We start from the raw sequence: 23,924 nt of genomic DNA, 5'->3' as shown, positions 1-23,924 counted from the left end.
TCATACGTACTCAAAAACTACACATTCATCTCTCTTATACGGTCACGGACGACCGGGATGGCTACCAACTTCTCCGGCCAGACTTCCAGTTGTACCCCCTTTTCCTCCCCAGCTGTACTTGGCCCATGACCCGGTCGCTGCTGCTCCACCCCCACCCCCCCCTCTGCCGATCCGGGGAGGGCTGCAGACTACCGCACGCCCCCTCCCATGCGGGTGGAGTCACCAGCCGCTTCTTTTCACCTGACGGGAGTTTCACCGGGGGGGGGGGGGGGGCGGATGTAGTGCGTGGTAGGATCACGCTACTCCCCCCCCCAGTCCCCCCCCCCCCCATTGTCAGAAACCGTCAGTCTTTTTCACCCAGGAGTCGGGCGTTTCCAAATGAAACGGCACACAAACGTGTTTTAATGCCGGACCTTGACGTGGTCAGAACCAGAACACACCGTAGGGAGACGGGGAAATGCGAAGTCACTTTTATTATCCAGTATGTGTGTGTGTGTGTGTGTGTGTGTGTGCGTTTAGCCAAAGAACCCTCCCCGATTTCCTGCAGAAAAGATACAAACACAATTAGTACCACAACCTATCATCATCACCATCACCATCATGTCTCAGCTTCGCTCTCTTTTTAACTCTATCCATCTCTTTACATATGTATTCCACAAACACTATCCCACATTTACCACTCTACAACAGATAACGTTAAAGAACACACACACACACACACACACACACACACACACACACACACACACACACACACACACACACACACACACACACACACACCTTTTTCAGTCACAGTGTAAAGGGTCACCATGCCAGCTGAGATGTGATCAGAGACGTGACAGTGGAGAAACCAGGTACCAGCAAACTGAGGACGCATCTTCACCGTCTAGGGAGAAAAGTCTCATTTTATTCTGGGGTCTTTGTGTCATGCCGAAGCCCTTCAGGCCTGAGTGTGGAGCATGGAGAGATGTTTTCCTCCGATTCCACACTACAGACCTAGACTGCACACGGTTTTTATTTACCACTAAGGTAATACGACTGGGGCAGCACGGCGGCGCAGTGGTTAGCGCTGCCGCCTCACAGCAAGAAGGTTCTGGGCTCGAGCCCCGGGGTAGTCCGAACTTGGGGGTCGTCCTGGATCGTCCTCTGTGTGGAGTTTGCATGTTCTCCCCCTGTCTGCGTGGGTTTCCTCCCACAGTCCAAAGACATGTAGGTTAGGTGAATCGGCCGTACTAAATGGTCCCTAGGTATGAATGTGTGTATGTCTGGGGTCCCTGTGATGGCCTGGCCGCCTGTCCAGGGTGTTGCTGCCACTGCTCCCGTTAGGGGGCGCCACAGCGGATCATTCGTTTCCATCTCTTCCTGTCCTCTGCATCTTCCTCTGTCACACCAGCCACCTGCATGTCCTCCCTCACCACATCCATCAACCTCCTCTTCAGCCTTCCTCTTCTCCTCTTCCCTGGCAGCTCCATATTCAGCATCCTTCTCCCAATATACCCAGCATCTCTCCTCCACAAGTGTCCAAACCATCTCAATTTTGCCTCTCTTGCTTTGTCTCCAAACCGTCCAACCTGAGCTGTCCCTCTAATATACTAATCCTGTCCTTCTTCATCACTCCCAGTGAAAATTTTATCATCTTCAACCCTGCCACCTCCAGCTCCACCTCCTATCTTTTCATCAGTGCCACTGTCCCCAGGCCGTATAACATAGCTGGTCTCACCATTTTTTTAATTGCAATTGTTAATTATCTATGAGGGGTTTTCTGCGTTTTAAGAATACAAGGACTTTTAAGGATTAACAAGGTAAACGGCCAACGTTCAAGGACTTGCACCATCCATCCATTATCCAAGCCGCTTACCCAAATTTAGGTCGTGGGATGCTGGAACCTGTCCCAGCAGTCATTTGGCAGCAGGTGGGGAGACACCCTGGACAGGCCGCCAGTCCATCACAGGGCCCTCCTCCCTCCACACACACAAACACACACACACACACACACACACACACAGTCACACCTAGGGACAATTTAGTACGGCTGATTCACCTGACCTACATGTCTTTGGACTGTGGGAGGAAACCCATGCAGACAGGGGGAGAACATGCAAACTCCACACAGAGGACGACCCGGGACGACCCCCAAGGTTGGACTACCCTGGGGGCTCAAATCCAGGACCTTCTTGCTGTGAGGCGACCGCGCTAACCACTAAATAGCAGGAAAAGAGTTACCGGGGAGATGATGAGACTTTACCTGGAAAGTGGCTGGAAACAGTTCAAAGACATCAGTATGATGACGACCTCCACCCAGCTAAAGAGAGGAGAGGAAAGGAAAGGAAAGTTGTGTGGCACGTTACTGCGAGCACGAGTGTGTATTGCACCTATGTGGCACATGTGTGTGTCTGTGAGCATGCATGCATTTTTTTTTAATCTTTTCTTCCTTTTTCTCCTCAATTGTATCCGGCCAATTACCCAACTCTTCCGAGCCATCTCGGTCTCTGCTCCACCCCCTCTGCCGATCCGGGGAGGGCTGCAGACTACCACATGCCTCCTCCCATACATGTGGAGTCGCCAGCCGCTTCTTTTCACCTGACAGTGAGGAGTTTCACCAGGGGGACGTAGCACGTGGGAGGATCACGCTATTCCCCAGTTCCCACTCCCCCCCCCCGAACAGGTGCCCCAACCGACCAGAGGAGGCGCTAGTGCAGCGACCAGGACACATACCCACATCCGGCTTCCCACCTGCAGACACAGCCAACTGTGTCTGTAGGGACGCCCGACCAAGCCGGAGGCAACACGGGGATTCGAACCGGTGATCCCCATATTGGTAGGCAACGGAATAGACCACCATGCTACCAGAATGCCCACACATGCATTTTGTGTGTTCTTGTTTGTCCACGGTGTTGCTCATGCACATGTATTGCACATGACTGCTATGTCATCGCACTACTGGTAAGTTGTGTCAAGTGTCCAATGTGTGTGTGTGTGTGTGTGTGTGCGCGCACATGTTCTACAAGTGTGTGTATAGTGAGTTACCTTATATTCCACGGTGTGGCCGTGCCAGTGCACAGTGTGCATGTCCACGTCATTACCCATTCCCATCAGATACCAGTACACCTTATCACCCACCTCCATGTTCAGACCAACCAGGTTACTATACACTAAGCCATTAATTCCTGCACACGCGCACACACACACACACACACACACACACACACACACACACACACACACAACCAAATCAAGTTTGAATTAAACGTTAAACAACGAAAAGGTAAGTACTTGGAATACAAACCAGAGAGAGAGAGTGTGTGTGTGTGTGTTTGTGCACTCCTTACCATGCATCTTGTTACTCTCAATAAAGGCTTCATCTTCCTTCAGATTTCTGGAAGGGTTCCTGATGTTGGTCCTGATGTTCTCATCAAGATACCTTGAATCATGACAACGACGATGAAAAGAAAAAGACAATGTCACCGACTGTTATTTAATAATACAACCAATTACGCAAACACCAAAAAAATAAATTAAATAAAATCAATGGAAATGAAATTGGACTGACATCATGATGCAGGACCCGGTAAAATAATGCATTTAGTCCTACCAATCAATTTCAGTTCAATTCAACTCAGCTCCCTGTATAGTTATTGTGCAACAAGGTTGTGACCTCCAACACAAGTTGTGACTCCATCCAGGGATGTGATGCAAAAAAACAACAAACAAAACAAAACAGCCAAACAAGAAGCAGTTTATTTTGTGTTAGGCTAGTGAAATATTAGAGTAACACGGCTGGACCCAGTTAGGCTTACAGGTTTGTTAAGGACTTGGTGTCAGAGGTGGACTGTCTGAACTCACCAGCTCTCGTTCTCGTCAAACACCAAGAAAAGCAGAGCAAACTCCTCGACCTCCTTCTTCAGACCAAACGACCTGGGAACACATCATACAACATTTCACAACATGTGCAACACATGACAGCTCACTGCATGTGTGTGTCTGTGTGTGCGTCTGTGCACGTTTCCTGGTAAAAGCACCTAAAGAATTGCATTCTGTATGACATACTGCACCTGACGCTAGAAACGCCGGTCCGCCTGATTCATACCACACACCACAGTCACGTGACACACGAGTCACATGACACGCTGCTGTGTACTACTTGTGTGAATGCAGGCGGTGCACCTAACAAACACGCATTTCAGTTCATATTCCATATGTATGTTATAAATGATAGATAGGTACTAGATACACACACACATACATGCATACACACACACACACACACACACACATACATAGGAACTGAAACAGTGCAAATATTGGACAGCTCATCAGCAGGTAACAAGGTGCAGTAATTCAGAGTAATGTGAATTCAATATTAGTGCAGAACCACTCACCTGGCCCAGCTACGGCGACAGATTACCAATGGACCAACCAAACCACTGTACAGATCCTGGAAAACAACAAACAACGACATGCCACACGTTAAGATGAGCTTATTGGAATAAACCTATGGCAACACAGTAAATGTGTGTGTGTGTGTGTGTGTGTGTGTGTGTGTGTGTGTGTGTGTGTGTGTGTGTGTGTGTTTGTGTGTACCTTAACAACATCAACGGTAGAGTAGTATGCCCCAACAGAACACTCCTCTTGCTCGGGGGTTGGTCCCGCTGTCTTCGTGACATACCAAGTGTAAGTATGGGTCTGACCTGGTAGAGGCAGACAGAGAGACAGCCAGTTGGTTTGGAGAAAGACAGGTAATTCATAGACAGTTTGATGGACAGAATGACTGACCGGTAAGGACCATACAGTAATCAGACTTTTCTTTGCAAGCATTGGGCTAATTGTGAAGGTAAGAGAACGACAAATAGTACATTTGTGAACGGTGTGTTTGTGGTGAAAGCGGGAGAAAGACTTGTAGTGTTTTAGAAACAGAAAACCTTCGGGTTAAACACATTTCAGCCGTGTAAAACGAGGCCGTAAAACTAGAGTCTGAACTGTTGATGTTGCTGTGTTCAGACACTCCCTCAAAAGTTTCCATTCAGACAAGATTGTTTTCCAATCATAAAACAGAAAGCTATGTATTAGCATAATACGAGACGTGGTGGAATCCACAGAGAAACAGACACTGTTTCACAAAGGGAAAGAAGTGGTAGTTTTGGAAATCTTTCAACACTACCAAGAAACAGCATGATGGGTTTTATCTAGGCGTTTGTCTGTATATTCACCCAGAGGCAAAACTATCATATATGCAGGTATTGCATTGGGGCCTGCAACACCGAGTCTAAGGTATAAGGCATGATCAAAAATGTGCAAAGTGTGCCTGCACTTAATTATGGACATGTGTACTATTGCATAGCAAAATCCACACAGAAGAATTTGCTAGCTGGCGAAGTGTCAAGACTTTGCACAGTGAAAAGCCCAGACAGTGTGCCTATCATGTAAGTAGAACTTATTTATTATTTATTTGACTAATCATCAACCTACACACTTGTGTTTTGTGTTTATAAGGCCTATGAGCAGACGTGAATAATGCCGTCAATGTGCGGGTGCACTGTCACGATTATGTTTTCATCTTTGTCAAGGTGCGCCATCACTGATTGTTTTCATCTGTGTAAAGGCGCACCATCGCCGATTATGTTTTCATTTGTGTAAAGGTGCACTGTCACCGATTATGTTTACATCTATGTAAAGGTGCACCATCACTGATTATGTTTTCATCTGTTATGGTGCTCCTACACCAGATTTTGTTAAGTAGGCTAGTCTATCACTATCTCGGCTCGCTATTATGACTCCTCTTCTATAGCATGGCAGTCTTCTAGTAATAATTTCTTTTAGGCATCAACGGTGTTGTGCATTTCGCTGTTACTGGTCATTTTAAAGCTGTGTCCTTTCACTTCTTTCATTCCCTACTGACGTGATGTTATGTTATGTCTGATCACGATGGGCAGGCCGGGGCCCCCAGTCACCATCTTGCATCGGGGCCCGGCGCTGACTCGTTATGCCTGTGTATTCACCAGTCTACTTGTCCACTATGTCAGCTGTCTGCCGTACCAGGTGGTGTGTGGAAGACATCTGGGCTTTCTGTCTTGACTCCATGGGCATGGATGGAATAAGGCCGGGAAGCCATGTTCTTGAAAACCACCTTCACCCTATCCCCCACATCAGCATGGATCATTGGACCTGGAGAGGAGGGAGGACAGAGGTGGAGATTGGTATTTTAGGTTATTGCATTATCTTCTTACCAAACCAATCAAGCCGCTACTCCAAGTTAAACAGTTTGAACCATGCAGAATTTGTAGAGCTGATAAAAGTGTTTGTTGTTTGTTATGATGCTGTGCTGAATTTTTTTTATTTTATTTTACACTATTTAAGCTAGGTAGTTTGTTTCTGCAAATGCTGTCGCTTTTGTACATGACATGTGACTTTGTGATCACTCAACATACCCATAATTCCAAGGTGTTCCATATCAGCTGGTCTCGCCACCTGCGTTGTGAACTTGTCATTGGTGAACTGGCGGTAGACCACTTTCTTATAGCGAGACCCTATAAACCCGTCCTGCTTGTCTAAAAAGACTCTACCAGGACTTTTGAGAGAGAGAGAGAGAGAGAGAGAGAGAGAGAGAGAGAGAGAGAGAGAGAGAGAGAGAGACTGAAAGGTGTATACAAGGAAATTATGATGGGTTTTTCTGTTATGTTCGTGTGTGTGTGTGTGTGTGTGTACATACACACAGGGTGTTGTGATGCATCTAGTGCAGCAGTGTGTAGTTGGAGGGAAGGCGCATGTGTTCTTCCAACCCGCTTGTGTCCTTCCTGCCCTTAGCTTGCTGCCGCAGTACATAGCCTCTCCCTCACCAAGACTCCTGCCAGGCCTCCCCGTGGCCACACATGGTAACTGGGGTCTTGCGGCCCCAGGCTAACTTGGCAGGGGATCTCGGAGCAGCAGTGGGCCCCAGAGATATGGTGTGCAGGCCCACCCTGGTTGACACGCCCTGGCACCTATCAACTACTGCCCCGCTGCCTTGTGGGTGAGTCTGGAAGACATAAGGCTAAGGGAGCTTACCCCAACAAAAAAGCAAACTGTGGCGGCACGCTTTGAGGCGGTTTCCGAAAAACCGGATTTCCGGCAGCCCCCTGCAGTTGTGTGGAGGTGCCGGTCGTCTAGGGATCCCCCTTGCCATCGGAACCATCTCCTCTACAATCAGGTCATGTGGCGTTGGGAGAAGCGCACCCCCCATGCCACTTTAAAAACCATCTCTGCGCAGGTATCTTCTGCTATCTGAGTCCTCAAAGGACCCACAAATAGAAGAAGATGGTCATCATCGGGCACGATGGACAACCAGCAAGCAAGCAAGTGTGTGTGTGTGTGTGTGTATGTGTGTCGGTTACCTATTAGTCAGCGTATGGTACAGCCCAGTCTCCCAGGTTCGGTTCGGAGAGTAGTCCCAGTCCATTTCCATTGCAGCGACATAGTACGTTTTAGAATGGAGCATGGTCTCACCCTGACGCTGAAACACGCTGCATTTCTGCACTGAATAGTTAGCTCGCATGCCGCCCTGATAGTCGTTCACTGTAGTGGAAACCACTTCAAACTGACCTGAAACACACACACATATATTTCATGCAGCATGCACTGACATTGATATAAGTAAACCAACCAAAAACTAGACTAAAACCAAGGCAGAAAATCTGTCTTGTAGGGATTTTCTTTTTTTGGGGGGGGGGGGGTCCCCCCTTTTCCCCCTCCCCAATTGTATTTGGCCAATTACCCCACTCTTCCAAGCTGTCCTGGTCGCTGCTCCAACTCCTCTGCCAACCCCGGGAGAGCTGCAGACTACCACATGCCTCCTCCGATACCCGTGGAGTCACCAGCCCCTTCTTTTCACCTGACAGTGAGGAGTTTCACCAGGGGGATGTAGCGCGTGGGAGGATCACGCTATTCCCCCCAGTTCCCCCTCTCCCCTGAACAGGTGCCTCGATCAACCAGAAGAGGCGCTAGTGCAGCGACCGGGACACACACCCACATCCGGCTTCCCACCCGCAGACATAGCCAATTGTGTCCGTAGGGAAGCCCGACCAAGCCGGAGGTAACACGGGGATTCGAACCGTCGATCACCCTGTTGGTAGGCAACAGATATAGACCGCTATGCTACCCAGACGCTATTTTTTTTTATTTAGGGCCTGGGCATCTGAAAGATTGTGTACCACAGAGGTTATACAGGTCCGCTGCGGAAATTGCTAGTATATCGTATATACTAGTACATAAAAGAAAAGCTTTAACCAAAATTGCAGATACCCACATTTTGCCTGGGCTAATTTTAGGAGGTACTCAACTTTACGATAGATATTAATACTTTAAGCTGCAACTGGTTAAAATTATGCTTCATTCTAAACTATCATTTTATTTTACTTCTCTAATATGGTATTCTGGTGCTATGACTATTACATCAGGGCCAAGTCAAGTCAGATTTATTTGAAAAGCCCTAAATCACAATTTAGTTCCAGAGGGCTTTACAGTCATAATTACATTCTGTACAATGGACAGCAGCCACCATTCTTAGACCCTGTCGCGTCATTCACATATATTTCGACCCCGACAACATGTAAAATGGACAGATGCAAATAAGTCACTGGATATCACCCAACAGGTGACTTTTTGGGGTTGACTCGACACAGTGCTCTGAAAATAGATGATGTTATGCACATGCATGCTTGCGTTCGACACTAAATATTACTGTATTCAGATTGACCATTTTGGTTTCATTCCCTTTAGACTAGAAACACGTGCGAGCCCTGCGGTCAACCATGCTGTGTAAGTTGTGTGTGTGTGTGTGTGTGTGTGTGCGTGCGTGTGTGTACCCATGCTGTCTGGCTCCATTGTGACTGTGTGGGAGACATGCGGGAAGACACTGATGCTGTCCCGTCGGGTCTGGTGATAGAGGAAACGGTTGCCATGGAAATAGAGACCGTGGATGTCCGTCTCCGATCCGAGTCCTGACAGGTGCCACGTTACTTTGTTCCCTTTACACATAGACAGGCCTGGAAGGTTCCTATACACATAGCCGTTGATAGCTTAAGGGAAAAGAGGGGGGGGGGGACCCACAAACATTCATTTCGAAAAAGCTTGAATACAGCATAATAAAACATTCAGTAAGATTTTCTTGCTCTGTTCTCTGTCCTATCCTGCCCAGTGTAATGTGAGTCCTGTATAGCCTTTGGCGGCCTCATATAAAAATGTCCGGGTCCACAATCCGACTGTCCAACATCTTGGAGACTCCCAGTATTGAATGAAATGATTATTCCATGCATAAATTCTGTTAAGATAAATGGATAAATGGTTTAAATTCAGATGTGTGTGTGTGTGGGTACCTTCTCCTTACCGTGCATCTTGTTGCTCTCCATAAAGTTCTCATCATCTTTGTCAACAGTAGTGGGGGCAGTGGTGTAGGCCTTGATGTTGTCATCCAGATACCAACTGAGGTTCTCATCAAACACTGTGGCCAAAAGATGGAACTCCTTGTCATAGTTCTTCTACAGGAGGGGAAAGGAGAGATAATATTGGTAGAGAGGGAGAGAGAGAGAGAAATATGAAAGTCAGGGAGAGAGAACAAACAGAAAATTTAAATTTAAGTGCTCTCTCTCAGCACCCTCCATACTTTCCTCACCTGTGCCCCTTTCTTCAGCGCTCTGGGTCTACAGACGAGCAAAGGTCCAACCAGTCCCGAGTTGGTATCTTTCACTTGGTCCACTCCAGAGTAATAGAGATAATTCAGACAGTCTGCCTCCCCGTCCACTGGACCGGCACCCACGGGTACCACCCACTCATAGGTGTACACAGTCCCCGGTTGGACCAGAGCAGCTGGAGGAGGTGTTACAATCTCTGGATAAGGAATAATGAATCAAGTTAATAATGGCAGCGTTTATGACATATAACTATTTTTCATTTTTTAGTGCACTCAGCATTCATATAAACTCTCCCTTAAGCCAGACAGAAGACAGCAAGCATGTAATCTGATGTCTTGATGCATGCTCAATAATCAAGGTAAAGAAATCCCAGAAAGTTGAATCAGTTCATCTGGACACAACGTTTACTGACAGAAACGTTTCATCATTCATCAAATATTTTAGATTTATCATTCATTTATTAATATTAATATAATATAATCAATTCATTAATAATATATATATAAGTATATGTTATATTAGAATTATAATTATTACTCAATATAAAAATATCTATTATAGCAGATATTTTACAGTGTAATTTTATTAAACTCATCTTACTTTGTAAGATCCGTGTAATAAAATTAGACGAAAATATCTGCTTGCATCATTGGTTCTCTTGGTTAGGTACTGAACAGCTAATTCTTTTTGACTGCAAAGACCAAATATATGTAAAATTGTGAACGGCTAGCTTTAAGAACATGGTCTGGATGTGAGATGTACCCCTTTATATTTATGTTTACCACTCTGTCTGTCCATATATTCAGTACAACTGCTCTTTTATTTTGTTTTACCTAAAATAGATATAAATTACTTGATACAAAGCAAAAGCCATGACACCGAATTATAATGCCAACATGGTCTCCAGAAATAACCACTGTCTGGGACTCTAGAGACAATGGCAGGTCTTACTTATTTATATTTTTCAACTCACTGGGTAGTCTCTTCAGCTCACGCAGTTTCTTTTCTGTGTAGGACTCTGGAGAAAAGCAAAAGTTGAAGATAAAGAGACCAGAAGAAGTATCAAAAAAGATGAGATATCTTAGAATTAGCTTTTGTGTGCGTGTGTGTGTGTGTCCCTTTTCTCCCCATTTGTATCCAACCAATTACCCCACTCTTCCGAGTTGTCCCGATCACTGCTCCACCTCCTCTGCTGATCCGGGGAGGGCTGCAGACTACCACGCGCCTCCTCCCATACAAGTGGAGTCACCAACCGCTTCTTTTCACTTGACAGTGAGGAGTTTCGCCGGGGGGCATAAGCACATGGGAGGATCACGCTATTCCCCCCTGCCCCCCGCCCTAAACAGGCGCCCCGACTGACCAGAAGAGGTGCTAGTGCAGCAACCAGGACACATATCCACAGCCGGCTTCCCACCCATAGACACGGCTAATTGTCTGTAGGGACACCCCGACCAAGCCGGAGGTAACACGGGGGATTCAAACCGGCGATCCCCGTATTGGTAGGCAACAGAATAGACCACTACGCCACCCGGACACCCCTGTGTGTGTGTTTTTTCTTGTTTATCTGTATTTGTTAAGACTAAATTTGAACCAGGTTAGAATTAGGATTAGGTTAAGGTCAGGATAAGGGTTAATCTTAGGGTGTGTAGTTCTGATGGCTGACCTTGGGGTCAAGGACTAAGGAATGACTGTAGTCAATGAGGGTCCTCACAACTATAGAAATACGGTGTGTGTGTGTGTGTGTGTGTGTGTGTGTGTGTGTGTGTGTGTGTGTGTGTGTGTGTGTGTGTGTGTGTGTGTGCATTAACCTTCCAGTTCATTGTGATAGAGCGTTCCATCTTGTTCGATGCTATACTGGACACCGTGTGGTTGTATACTGTAAGGCCGACTGGCCTTGTTCTTAAAAACCACCCTTATAGTGTCTGTCTCCTCAGCACGCAGCACTGGGCCTACAGCACAAGCACACACAGCAAATGAGAGACACACAGACAGGCAGACAACAAATGGACAGACAAACAACCAACAGACAGGCAGATGGCCAAGTCGACACAAATGCATGGAGGCACACAATACTACTACTACTACTACTACTACTACTGTCGGCTGCTCCCATTAGGGGGGCGCCACAGCGGATCATCCGTTTCCATCTCTTCCTGTCCTCTGCATCTTCCTCTGTCACACCAGCCACCTGCATGTCCTCCCTCACCACATCCATAAACCTCCTCTCTGGCCTTCCTCTTCTCCTCTTCCCTGGCAGCTCCATATTCAGCATCCTTCTCCCAATATGCCCAGCATCTCTCCTCCACACATGTCCAAACCATCTCAATCTCACCTCTCTTGCCTTGTCTCCAAACCGTCCAACCTGAGCTGTCCCTCTAATATACTTGTAATAACTCTAATATACCCGGAGGCACACATTAATACATGCAGTGAAAAAGACGAGCGCACACAGAAATTCAGGTACACAGAACACAGACACGAAGAGAAGGACGGCGAGAGAGTTTGTTGTTTGTCCAACAGGATGAGGAATTAAACTTGGTGTTTTCGTAAAAACAGTGTCCATGCCAACTCTAATAACCTGGCCTACATTACCCAGGATTCCAAGATGTTGCTCCTCCGGGCTGCGTAGCATCTTAGTGATAAAGGTGCCGTCCACGTATTCTACATAGCGAACCTTTTTATAGCGACTTCCAATACGGTTTGGACCTTTAGTAATATACCTTTCAGCCTCACTGCAGATATGAGTGTAAATGCACACACACACACGCACACACACACACACACACACACACACACACACACACACACACACACACACACACAATTAGTTTACAGTCATTGAAAAAAAATTGTATTTTTATTATGTACACCCATACCTGAACTTAAGTTTGTGTTGTTTTGTGTCTAACCCGTCTGTTTGCTACCCTGTCTTATATGTTTTTGTGTGCGTGTGTGTGTGTACCTGTCCATTGGCTTTGTGAATGTATGAGTATATTTGTGTGTGTGTGTGTGTGTGTGTTTACGGTTAATTACCCATCAGAGGGCTGTGTAGGAGCATAGTCCCAGACCTCCTCTTCAGCAGCGATGAAGAACTCTCTCAGCTCACCATGTGGGCGTGGCTTATGGACGTTAGGAAAACACTTCTTGATCTCAAATATAGCGTCCATACCCGCTGGAGGGGACCATAAAGACACAAAACTGTAGAGCTCTTTAACATCATCACACTGTAATTACACAACAAAAATGGTGATCTAAACATGCCAAACTAAAATGGTTACCATGGGAAACCAAACAGGAGGTAATGGCCTCATAACTGTTCTGCGGCGGCATTTGAAGAGTTTGCGTAAATCTGAAATTTCTGAACTATGAAGCCAGCGAGCTCAAATTCTTTGCATTCATTCATTCATTCATCATCAGCCGCTTCTCCGGGGTCGGGTCGCGGTGGCAGCAAGCTAAGTAGGGCACCCCAGACCTCCCTCTCCCCTGCAACGCCCTCCAGCTCCTCCTGGGGGGTCCCAAGGCGTTCCCAGGCCAGATTGGACATGTAGTCCCTCCAGCAAGTTCTGGGTCTACCCCGGGGTCTCCTCCCAGTTGGGCGTGCCCGGTAAACCTCCAAAGGAGGGCTCGCGTGAGGCGTCCTAATCAGATGCCCGAACCACTTAAACTGGCTCCTTTTGACACGAGGGAGCAGCGGCTCTTCTCCGAGCTCCCTCCCGATGTCTGAGCTCCTCACCCTATCTCTAAGGCTGAGCCCAGACACCCTACGCAGGAAACTCATTAAACTAATCCTTTACATAATTCTTTACAGTGCAGGATAACAGTCAGTGGCCCAGGCTGTGTACTGTGCAATACATTGTATGTGTCTTTGTGCTTGTAGTTGCCCATATGTGTTATATAAATGTCAGGGTTTGTGTTTCTGTGTGAAAGAGTGTGCTGTTTACCCGTTAGGTGATCGTTGATGGAACATGACAACAACCAGTTTCCAGGGTTGTCAGCAATCATTTCTACAGCTGTGGAGGAGGCGGGGGAAAGGCTGACCGTATCTGTATGGTATTTCTGATTGGTCAGGATCTGGCCGTGGAAGTGTACCGAATGGATGTCCACCTGTCAGTTGAAGGCAGTCAGATTTGTTTTTTGTTGTTGTTTTTTTTCTTTTTTTCTTTTTTTTTTCTCTCCCCAGTTGTGCTTGGCCAATTACCCTATTTTCTGAGCTGTCCCAGCCACTTCTCCACCCCCTCTGCCGACCCGAGGAGGGCTGCAGACTACCACATGCCTCCTCTGACATGTGGAGTCGCCAGCCGCTTCTTTTCACCTGACAGTGAGGAGTTTCACCAGGGGGACGTAGCGCGTGGGAGGATCACACTATCCCCCCAGTTCCCCCTCCCCCCCGAACAGGCGCCCCGACCAACCAGAGGAGGCGCTAGTGCAGCAACCAGGACACATACCCACGTACAGCTTCCCACCCACAGACACAGCCAATTGTGTCTGTAGGGACGCCCGACCAAGCCGGAGGTAACACGGGGATTCGAACCGCCGATCCTCGTGTTGGTAGGTAACGGGATAGATTGCTATGTTGCCCGGACACCCGGCAGTCAGATTTGTGATACTAAGAATTTCCAGAAGCGCTGTAGTGTATACTACCTTCTAACCCGTGTGCAGTAAGAGAATACAACCTATATGACAGAATCATACACAATACCTATGACATGGTGCAGAGGAGGAATACACATTATATGTACTCAGTGCTGCAGGAATGCTTACATTTCCAAGTGCTTTACTTGGTTTCAATCAGTGCCATTCAGGAACCCCTGCTGATATTTAAGAGTTATATCATGCTACCAGAAAGCTAAATGATTTACATGTAGCACCTTCGATTAAGTTAGCAAGTCACTCTGCACTGCTGTATGCATCGCAAACCCTAAAAAATATTGTTCTGAAAAGTCATTAGTTACCTCATTGCCCATGCCAATCAAATGCCAATGGATCTTGTTGCCTTGGCACATGCTCAGTCCAGGCAGGTTACCGTACACAAAACCATTTATACCTGCAACAGACGTCCAAGGTTAAAGGAATAATTCTATTTGTGAGTGTCTTGATGCATGCTCAATAATCCAGGTAAGAAAATTAAAGAAGGTTGATCAGTTCATCTGGATACAATGTTTCCTGACAGATAGGTTTCATCACTCAGCTCAGTGACATCTTCAGTCTCAACTGGCTGCAGGCATCCCCACCCTTATAAACAATACAGTACAATACAGTGCCTAACGACCAAAACCAACGACCAGTTTTGTATGCAAATATGGGTGTGACCATTAACTAGAGTTTCAAAGGCCATGTGTACTATTCACAGAGGATTAGTGAATGTTGCAATCACAGCACTGTAAGATGGCAACAGATGTGTAACTGGTTGATGGTTTCGGTCGTTAGGCAACTGTATTGTATTGTGTTGTTTATAAGGGTGGGGATACCTGCAGTCAGTTTAGACTGAAGATGTCAGTTGAGTGACGAAACGTGTCTGTCAATAAACGTTGTATCCAGATGAACCGATTCAATCTTGTTTGATCGATTTGTGAGTGGACTAGCTGTTTGTAGTTGTGTGTGTGTGTGTGTGTGTGTGTGTGTGTGTGTGTGTGTGTGTGTGTGTAACAAGTTGAATAAATCAGCATAGCTCAATGTTCTGCTCACTCAATTAAGGAGCTAACTTTTGAATTGACTCAATGGGTGGTGCAGCCGTCTGTCTACACATGCTTAAGCGTTTGAGACAAAACAGAAACTTTGTCTGATATGAAAACTTAGCATTACACTAGTCCCTGTGACCTTTAATTGCATCCATGAAACATTCTGTATTTATGTGTGTGTGTGTGTGTGTGTGAGAGAGAGAGAGAGAGACTATGCCTTCCTCACCATGCATCTTGTTACTTTCTATAAAATCCTCGTCCTCCTTCAGGTTTGTGGCGGGGCTGGTGATGTACGCCCTGATGTTGTCGTCTAGGTACCAGCTTGAGTTCTCATCTGATACCATGAAGAGCAGAACGTACAGGTAGTCTGCTGTCTTGTCTCCATGTACATCCAGAGTTCCTACACCAGAAAGGGAAAGACACTAGAGAAGATATAAAACTGAGGTATATTTGTTAACAAACCTCTCACAACATTAGAAAACATTAGAACTTCTGATTTAGTTGTTGTTAAGTGTTAGTCCATGTATTAAGAGACCGGTCAATCAATTTGGGAGCAACTGGAGGTTCGAATCCAATCCTGTAGTGTGGTAGTGGGGTGAACCCTTTGTTTACATTTGGAGATTCTTTCTATCCCCCAAGCGATATGATTGGCAGTTAAATGCAATGTATCTGCATAGTTATGTCTGTTGAGGTAAAACCGAATCACACAGGTACACATGTTCTGATACTACGGGTCAATGAAATGTCATAAAAAGGACCCACTACCTCGCTTACAGGTGACAATTGGTCCTATCAGTCCTGAGGCGATGTCCATGTTGGCCATGACGTGAGAGTGGTAAAATCTGGTGATACAGTTACTGTCCTCTGCTGCAGGGCTGTGGGACACCGGCAGGGTCCACACATATGTTAAGGTTTTCCCAGGAGCCACTGAATCATCATGTTTTTGCTCCGGACCGGTTCCGTCAGGATACAGGGCTCCTATAGGGGATAGAGCCGTATACAGATATATAGGGATGCGCACACACACACACACACACACACACACAGGTGTTGGATCAAATGGACAAATATATTGAAACAATTTCTTGTAAAAGTGACGTGTAATATTTCAACTTACCTGAAGTATCATATGACCAGGTAATGCCTGCATGGGTTTTTGAATGGGGAATACCCCCCCCCCTTTTCTCCCCAATTGTACCTGGCCAACTACCACGCTCTTCCGAGCCTTTCGGCTTGCTGCTGTGTGTGTGTGTGTGTGTGTGTGTGTGTGTGTCTTTGTATCAAGACACCTCTCAATCAATTTGGGAGTGGTAGTAGGTTCCAATCCTGTATTTTGGTATCAGGACATGTTAACATTTCTGATTAAGGATCGCAGCTTTAAACAAAGTAGCTGATTCGTGGCCCCACAGCTCCAGACCTCTGCAAGGAGCTGGCCGAGTGCTTTTGTAATTTTTTTTGGTTTTTTTTATTTCCCCCTCTTTTCTCCCCACTCTTTCCGAGCCATCCAATCTCTGCTCCGCTCCCTCTGCCGATCCGGAGAGGGCTGCAGACTACCACATTTCTCCTCCAATACATGTGAAGTCGCAAGCTGCTTCTTTTCACCTGACAGTGAGGAGTTTCACCAGGGGGGCGTAGCGCATGAGAGGATCACGCTATTCCCCCCAGTTCCCCCTCCCCCAAACAGGCACCCCGACCTACCAGAGGAACCTCGCTAGCGCAGCGACCAGGACACATACCCACATCCAGATTCCCACCTGCAGACACGGCCAATTGTGTCTTCAGGGACGCCCGACAAAACTGGAGGTAACACGAGGATTCGAACCGGGATCCCTGTGTTGGTAGGCAACGGAATAGACCGCTATGCTACCCGAGCGCCCTGAATGGTACCAGGTTAAAATGCCAACCTGTGATTTATTTGGCCATATAAAACTGAGGTATATTGAAATATACAATTGGAGAGTTTGATTATTATTTTGAGTCTTTCTCAGCTGATCATAATTGAAAATATGGCTGGATTTAATACAATCTTTCTAAGCATTACTGATGTAAACACACATTTTACAGCATCGGAAAACATTACAAACTCAGATTTGTTATTTGGTGTGTGTGTGTGTGTGTACATGCAGTACCTATCTATCTGTCTGTATGTCTGTCTGTCTGTTTCGCCCTCACCTTCATTGCTCTTGCTGTAATTGAGTCCATGGGGATGTATGCTGTAAGGTCTGGATGCTATATTCCTCAGATGAACCACTACTGTGTCTCCCTCCTCAGCTGATATCAGGGGTCCCAGGTAACCCATCCATTGTGGTTTCACCACCTCCGTCCTGTAAGTGGCGTCACTGTACTGCTTATACACAGCTTTCTTATAGATGGAACCGATTCGCTGGGGACCACGCGCCATAAAGACCGAGGCTTCTCTGTGGACAGAGAGAGAGAGAGAGAGAGAGAGAGAGAGAGAGAGAGAGAGAGAGAGAGAGAGGGAGAAGGGGGGGAGTGCAAAATATATAAGTGGAATAAGGTATAAAATACAATACAGATAACGATGAAATACAATCTATGAGGTGCAAAAACATCATCAGCAAAAATACCGTCAAGGGAGGGTCCTTAAAATAGATGATTAACAATCATGTAGATTATATTCAGATGAACATAAACATATACATGGCCTCAGATATTCACAATGAGAGAAAAAAAAGGGAAATAACAAAAGAAAGCAGGACATTTCATTACATGAAGAGGCAGAAGTTAGCAAACATTCAGTAGTCCATGGTTTTACAGCAATGGTTAGCCTGTAGCATTACATCATTACTACAGTCTTACTGGAACTGACTATCTATCTATCTATCTATCTATCTATCTATCTATCTATCTATCTATCTATCTATCTATCTATCTATCTATCTATCTATCTATCTATCTATCTATCTATCTATCTATCACACACAGAGAGAGAGAGAGAGAGAGAGAGTTAGAGGGAGAACAAAACGAAGAGCCAGTGAGACACATGGAGACAGGCGTAAACAAGGGGCGATGGAAGCAGAGAGAAAAAAGACAGGAAAAGACTGACGAGGAGAAAGACTAACTTTTAAGTAAGCCTCATCACTTGACAGTGTAAACACGTTGCCTACACGAGAGAAAGAAAGGCAGCCACAATGAACAGTGAAAATTCTTGCCTGATAATATTGTTGAACTGTATCTTCATAAAACAGACGTGTATTTATGTGCATTTTATACAATATATACATATGTGGGCATATTTTAAACAAATATGCCCACATTTTCTTTTCAAGTAATCTTTTGCCATGTATAATGTACAGTATGCTGTGTGTGTGTGTATGGGGGGGGGGGGTATGTTCTACTCACTTGTCCTGCTGCAGTGTGAGGTTTTTTATGAGGTTCATCCCAGATGGAGCGTAATTCCACTGTGTTTCCTCTATCCTGATAAAAAACTCTCTTCTTGCCCCGGACACACACGCCGCTGTGCAACACAGCAACAGCAACAGCCGCAACTCCGACCCGAACCCTGTCCCCGACTTTAACCCTGCAGCGCCACACATTGTGACGGACCACGACTGGCACTTCAATTCAAACCGGTAAAAAATATGAACCAATTCAGCGCCAAACCAAAACCACACAGGAGCTGGTGGATTTGCTTTCTAAAACGACATCTAGAAGAGACAAGGATAATACTAAAATTAGCACTCCGCAAACAAAGAAGCACCAATAGGCAACAATCAGAAGGGGATAAATAACAGTCTTTGCTCCCACAGTTCCCAAAGGCTGTCCTTCTGTATGTGTTGTTTGCCCAAGCCACCACCTGATGACAACGGTTGAAAATAACAGACAAACAAACGCTGGTTGCAGGTCTGTCTGTCAGTCTGTCTCAGGGCCTTTAGAAAGAGCCCTCTCAGTCTTTATACTCTCTCCTAACTGACAGGTACAAACAGCCAAGCAGGGCTGATGAATCACATCACCCGACAGCCAGGGTTTGAATGACAGGTTGAATCAGCCAATCAGAGGCATGGAATTCACATGACGGCTTCTGAGGTAAAAGGTTGCACTTGCTCAATAACATAAAATCTAACATTTTACAAATGTGCCACCCGACTACATGGGATTCCTCCGTGTTAGGTTTCATTGCTATCGGGAATATTTAAAATCCATCACTTTAAAGGTGTGGAAATGCCTGAGGTTAGTTTCCGTGTTTTAGAAACCAGCTGAGAGATCCAACCTGGTCGATATAGGACTGATGCTGATCATCAGATCTGTCAGCTGCAATGCAAATAGTCAAATTTAATTCTATCTTTATTTGTATAGTCCTAAAGATTGGCCTAAAAGCGTTGTTGAATGGCTGTGATGAATGCCCAGACATGACTCTATAGCACTTTGAAGGTTTTAAATGTGCTGTATAAATGAACTGCCTTGACCCAACTTGGCTTTCGAGCTGATCAATATTGCAGTTTAGGTCTGCAAGGAGTTTTTTTCAAACTGCAGCCCTGCTTTCATCTACAGTCAATACTCCAATAGATCAGTCCAATAAATAGTCATACTTTCTTCTGGGTACGCCCTTACTGCCTCCGATATCTATAAAAAATTATGAGAGTTTATTCCATACAAACAAATGGAATGGTTATCATTAATTCAAGATTCATTAAACAATAGTGTGCTTTCACGGCACTAAAACCTAAACAACTTTTTCGCATCAGTAATCATCCATTTTTTCTTTCAAAAGAATGCCGGTCTGTATGTAATCTGATTACTTGCTTTTTTTCATCAACAGTGACAAATATTTTTTGCAACTATTCTATTGTAAATCTCTAGAAGGTAATCTGTTACGCACAAGCCCAGAGTATTTAAATGTACATTACCTTCTCTTAACCTGAAAAACAATGAGGCCTTAAACAAGAGTGCTGAGCATTGATCAATATGGTATAAAGACTTAGGCAAATTGACCTTTGGTTAAGGTTTGTATTGTTTGTGCAGAGTCAAGTGTCAATAGTTAGTGGGTCATAGGGTGAGCGACTACATTTTTATATTCTGGGCCCCAACAGTAGGAGTATGCTTTCAGGAGTCTTTGAAGCTGGATGGGTAACAACAGCCCATCTGCCAGTTTAGGTGCTTGTGATGTTGTAACTGATCAATCAATAACAAGCATGCCTGGAAAGTCCAGGATGCCATTTCTGTTTCGGGAACAGATTACAACACAAAACACAGAACACACACACACAAACACACACACAGAGTCACTGACTTCACTGCTGTATGGTAGACCTGGTGTCAATGAACCCCTCTCCTCACTGGCGTAAATATAGGTGGTGCAGCCGGTGCAGTGGCACCAGGGCCCGTCGCTAGGGGGGGGCCCGTCAATATTTCTGCATGCATTGTCCTAGTCCAATGTTACGTGTCTGTTTTGAGCATGTGATGTTAGCTTGTTTAGCGCGCGGGCAATATCATTTACCTATCTAGCCTACCTAAGTAGCGTTAGAAAAATAAAATCAAGCAAGCTAGCATGAGTTACACACATAAAAGTGGATGTAAAAAGAGGAAGGAGAGCAAGGAAAAAAAGGAAGGCTGCAATGTGTGCTGTGTGCGTGCCAAACCATGCAATCTACCAGGTTTTGAGTCTGATGTGTGCTCCCCTGTTACTGTCGAATGACGAGGCTATTAGCTAAATTACAGCCTAGTTGCTTTGTTGACTTGTTTCATTGCCTCGTCGACTGGTTTGATTTAGAGACCGTCTTTTTAGGTTTCCCAACTCTGTCCGTGGTTCTGAAGTGTAGCCAATCTTTGACGTACTGACCTTTACAATAACTCATCTGTGTTAACTTTGTCTGTTACTTTGACATTTCTATTTTATTTGTTATATTTGATGCTGTGAAGCACTTTGTGATTGTATATCTGTGAAAGGTGCTATACAAATAAATTACTTACTAAACCCACCTATGGTGGTGGTGTGTGTGTGAGCGAGTGAGAGAGAGACGGGGGGGGGGGTCTACGAGGGTTGCTTGCACCAGGGCCCATAATAAATATGTTACGCCAGTGCCTCTCCTCTTGGACAGAGCTGTGCTGAAAATTCTGCAACTAAGCATGGAGAGAAGAAAGTTGAAGGGAACAGAAAAATACCAGGACTCTAGTTATTTAAATACCTTATTCTAAACTACGTAACTGAAAGCATATTCTCATGTGCGTATGTAATACCCCTGGAACAGGGGAAGAAATGAATACAGGACAACTGCTGGCTCTTCATCAACTGTATTAATGAGCCAAAATACAAATTCCAACCTAAAACAATACTATCTAGTTACTGCACCTGCAAATATAACCAGTGGCGCCCCCAGAAATGTTTCATAGGGGGGGGGCCAAATGGGGCCACTGAAAATCTTTGGGTGGCACACCAAAACCAAAAGCCATGACTGAATTTCGGGAATTCTATGCTGCTGTTGTAGTATACTGTATAGCCTAGTGGAAAACTGTCAATATGAGAGTTAAGAAAAATATACATTATTGATTTAAATGAACAGCACCTAATGTAAAATATCAGATAGAAGCATATTATGCATAATCAGAAGCATATTCTGTATATGCGACTCGTGGCTGGGGGGGGGCAGCGGGGGGGCCTGGGATAGTATCAGGGTGGCCGTGGCCACCCCTGGCCACCCCTTGGGGGCGCCACTGAATATAACACATCAATTCAGACACGCACACATCATGCACTCGGTGCCAGTAATGTACACTTCCCAATACTGTGCTCAACAAAACACACCTGGACATAGTAATAACTACACACCGTCTTCTGAGAATATACCACAGCCAGCAAACAATCACCGCCGCTTCACATCGGTCACACACTCAACTCGCCTTGGCCAGCGGCCATGCCAGCTAGCTAACCCCTATGCTAGCGGCCCTGCCAGCTAGCTAACCCCTATGCTAGCGGCCCTGCCAGCTAGCTAACCGCTATGCTAGCGGCCCTGCCAGCTATCTAACCCCTATGCTAGCAGCCCTGCCAGCTAGCTAACCGCTATGCTAGCGAGCCAGCCCTGCACGCACTCCACTCCGTTCCAAACTAAACATCCTTATTTGCGGTAAGCTAATGAATCCATAGTGGTCCATAACCATTTATACACTGATAATGAACTGTAATCATATTCATCCTTACCCGGAACAGGGGAAGAAATGAATACAGGACAGCTGCTGGATCTTCATCAGCTGTGTTAATGACGAGAGCCCCCAGCGCGCCCCCTAGTCACATCTCCTCAGACATGAGCAATTGAAAACCGATTCAGCTGACTAGTGACTACTGGGAAAGTGAGCTGTCTGCAGGCGTCCGACTGAACAGAAACGTTGGTAAGCAGCCAAATGCTCTTACACTGACAAATGGATATGGGAGGAGGAGAAAATTAGCTCAAATCCATCCACTGTAGGTTTTACTTTACCAAGGCTGGATTACGGACCGGGCATGCTGGCCGAGTGCCCCGTGGCCCCGGACCACGGAATACCGGCTCAACTAGACCAGAAAAACCACGCGTGCGCTCCATCGGTGTTGCTGAAGCCGGAATGGTTTCTTTATTTTGCGCATGCTTTTATAGACCACAGGTCAGCACGACAGCGCCCTCTAGTGGTGACATCAGTATAAGCGCACATACATATGACCTTGGTTTAGCCAATATTCTAACACCCCCAATCGCTCTATACTGTACACATCGGTCACAAAACATTTACAACCCAAACATATACACTACCGTTCAAAAGTTTGGGATCACCCAAACAATTTTGTGTTTTCCATGAAAAGTCACACTTATTCACCACCATATGTTGTGAAATGAATAGAAAATAGAGTCAAGACATTGACAAGGTTAGAAATAATGATTTGTATTTGAAATAAGATTTTTTTTACATCAAACTTTGCTTTCGTCAAAGAATCCTCCATTTGCAGCAATTACAGCATTGCAGACCTTTGGCATTCTAGCTGTTAATTTGTTGAGGTAATCTGGAGAAATTGCACCCCACGCTTCCAGAAGCAGCTCCCACAAGTTGGATTGGTTGGATGGGCACTTCTTTGAGCAGATTGAGTTTCTGAAGCATCACATTTGTGGGGTCAATTAAACGCTCAAAATGGCCAGAAAAAGAGAACTTTCATCTGAAACTCGACAGTCTATTCTTGTTCTTAGAAATGAAGGCTATTCCATGCGAGAAATTGCTAAGAAATTGAAGATTTCCTACACCGGTGTGTACTACTCCCTTCAGAGGACAGCACAAACAGGCTCTAACCAGAGTAGAAAAAGAAGTGGGAGGCCGCGTTGCACAACTGAGCAAGAAGATAAGTACATTAGAGTCTCTAGTTTGACAAACAGACGCCTCACAGGTCCCCAACTGGCATCTTCATTAAATAGTACCTGTTAGAGCCTGTTTGTGCTGGAAGGAAGTCATTCGTCACCGACGAGACCAATCTGGGTGAAGGCATGGGTGCCCAAGTACACATGTTCATAAGTAACCTACCTGTGAGTGACAGCAAGCTTATGGAAATCCAGGCAGCTACATCCCGAGACGCGCAGCTCACCGTGTTGAAACAGGTAACTCGGGC

At 45.7% G+C, this 23,924-nt stretch overlaps 1 protein-coding gene across 2 annotated transcripts; it reads right to left on the bottom strand.

The window, feature by feature from the left end:
• Positions 1–455: 455 nt before the first annotated feature.
• cp (ceruloplasmin) lies at positions 456–19,256 on the bottom strand. 2 transcript variants are annotated; one of them, XM_056276021.1, is made up of 24 exons: positions 18,707–19,238; positions 17,516–17,760; positions 16,109–16,321; positions 15,570–15,743; positions 14,618–14,709; positions 13,607–13,769; positions 12,699–12,837; positions 12,258–12,397; positions 11,474–11,614; positions 10,639–10,683; positions 9,647–9,861; positions 9,362–9,512; positions 8,841–9,053; positions 7,371–7,578; positions 6,429–6,568; positions 6,037–6,165; positions 4,585–4,691; positions 4,383–4,438; positions 3,847–3,918; positions 3,333–3,424; positions 3,031–3,170; positions 2,249–2,305; positions 784–889; positions 456–541 (listed from the first exon to the last, which is right to left on the bottom strand). In XM_056276021.1, the coding sequence occupies exons 1-24, from the start codon at positions 18,898–18,900 to the stop codon at positions 516–518; spliced, it is 3,258 nt and encodes a 1,085-aa protein (XP_056131996.1). In that variant the 5' UTR covers positions 18,901–19,238; the 3' UTR covers positions 456–515. The 2 variants fall into 2 exon arrangements, 1 of the variants encoding a protein (XP_056131996.1); XR_008809985.1 differs by lacking the exons at positions 456–541; positions 784–889; positions 2,249–2,305; ... (1 more) ...; positions 3,333–3,424; positions 3,847–3,918 and having other exon boundaries at positions 4,420–4,438; positions 6,000–6,165; positions 18,707–19,256.
• Positions 19,257–23,924: the final 4,668 nt, after the last annotated feature.

The sequence above is a fragment of the Lampris incognitus genome, chromosome 3 (assembly GCF_029633865.1).
Source record: "Lampris incognitus isolate fLamInc1 chromosome 3, fLamInc1.hap2, whole genome shotgun sequence".
Classification (NCBI taxonomy): Eukaryota; Metazoa; Chordata; class Actinopteri; order Lampriformes; family Lampridae; genus Lampris; species Lampris incognitus.
Note: the sequence above shows the minus strand (reverse complement) of the source record. Positions and strands in the feature narration are given on the sequence as shown.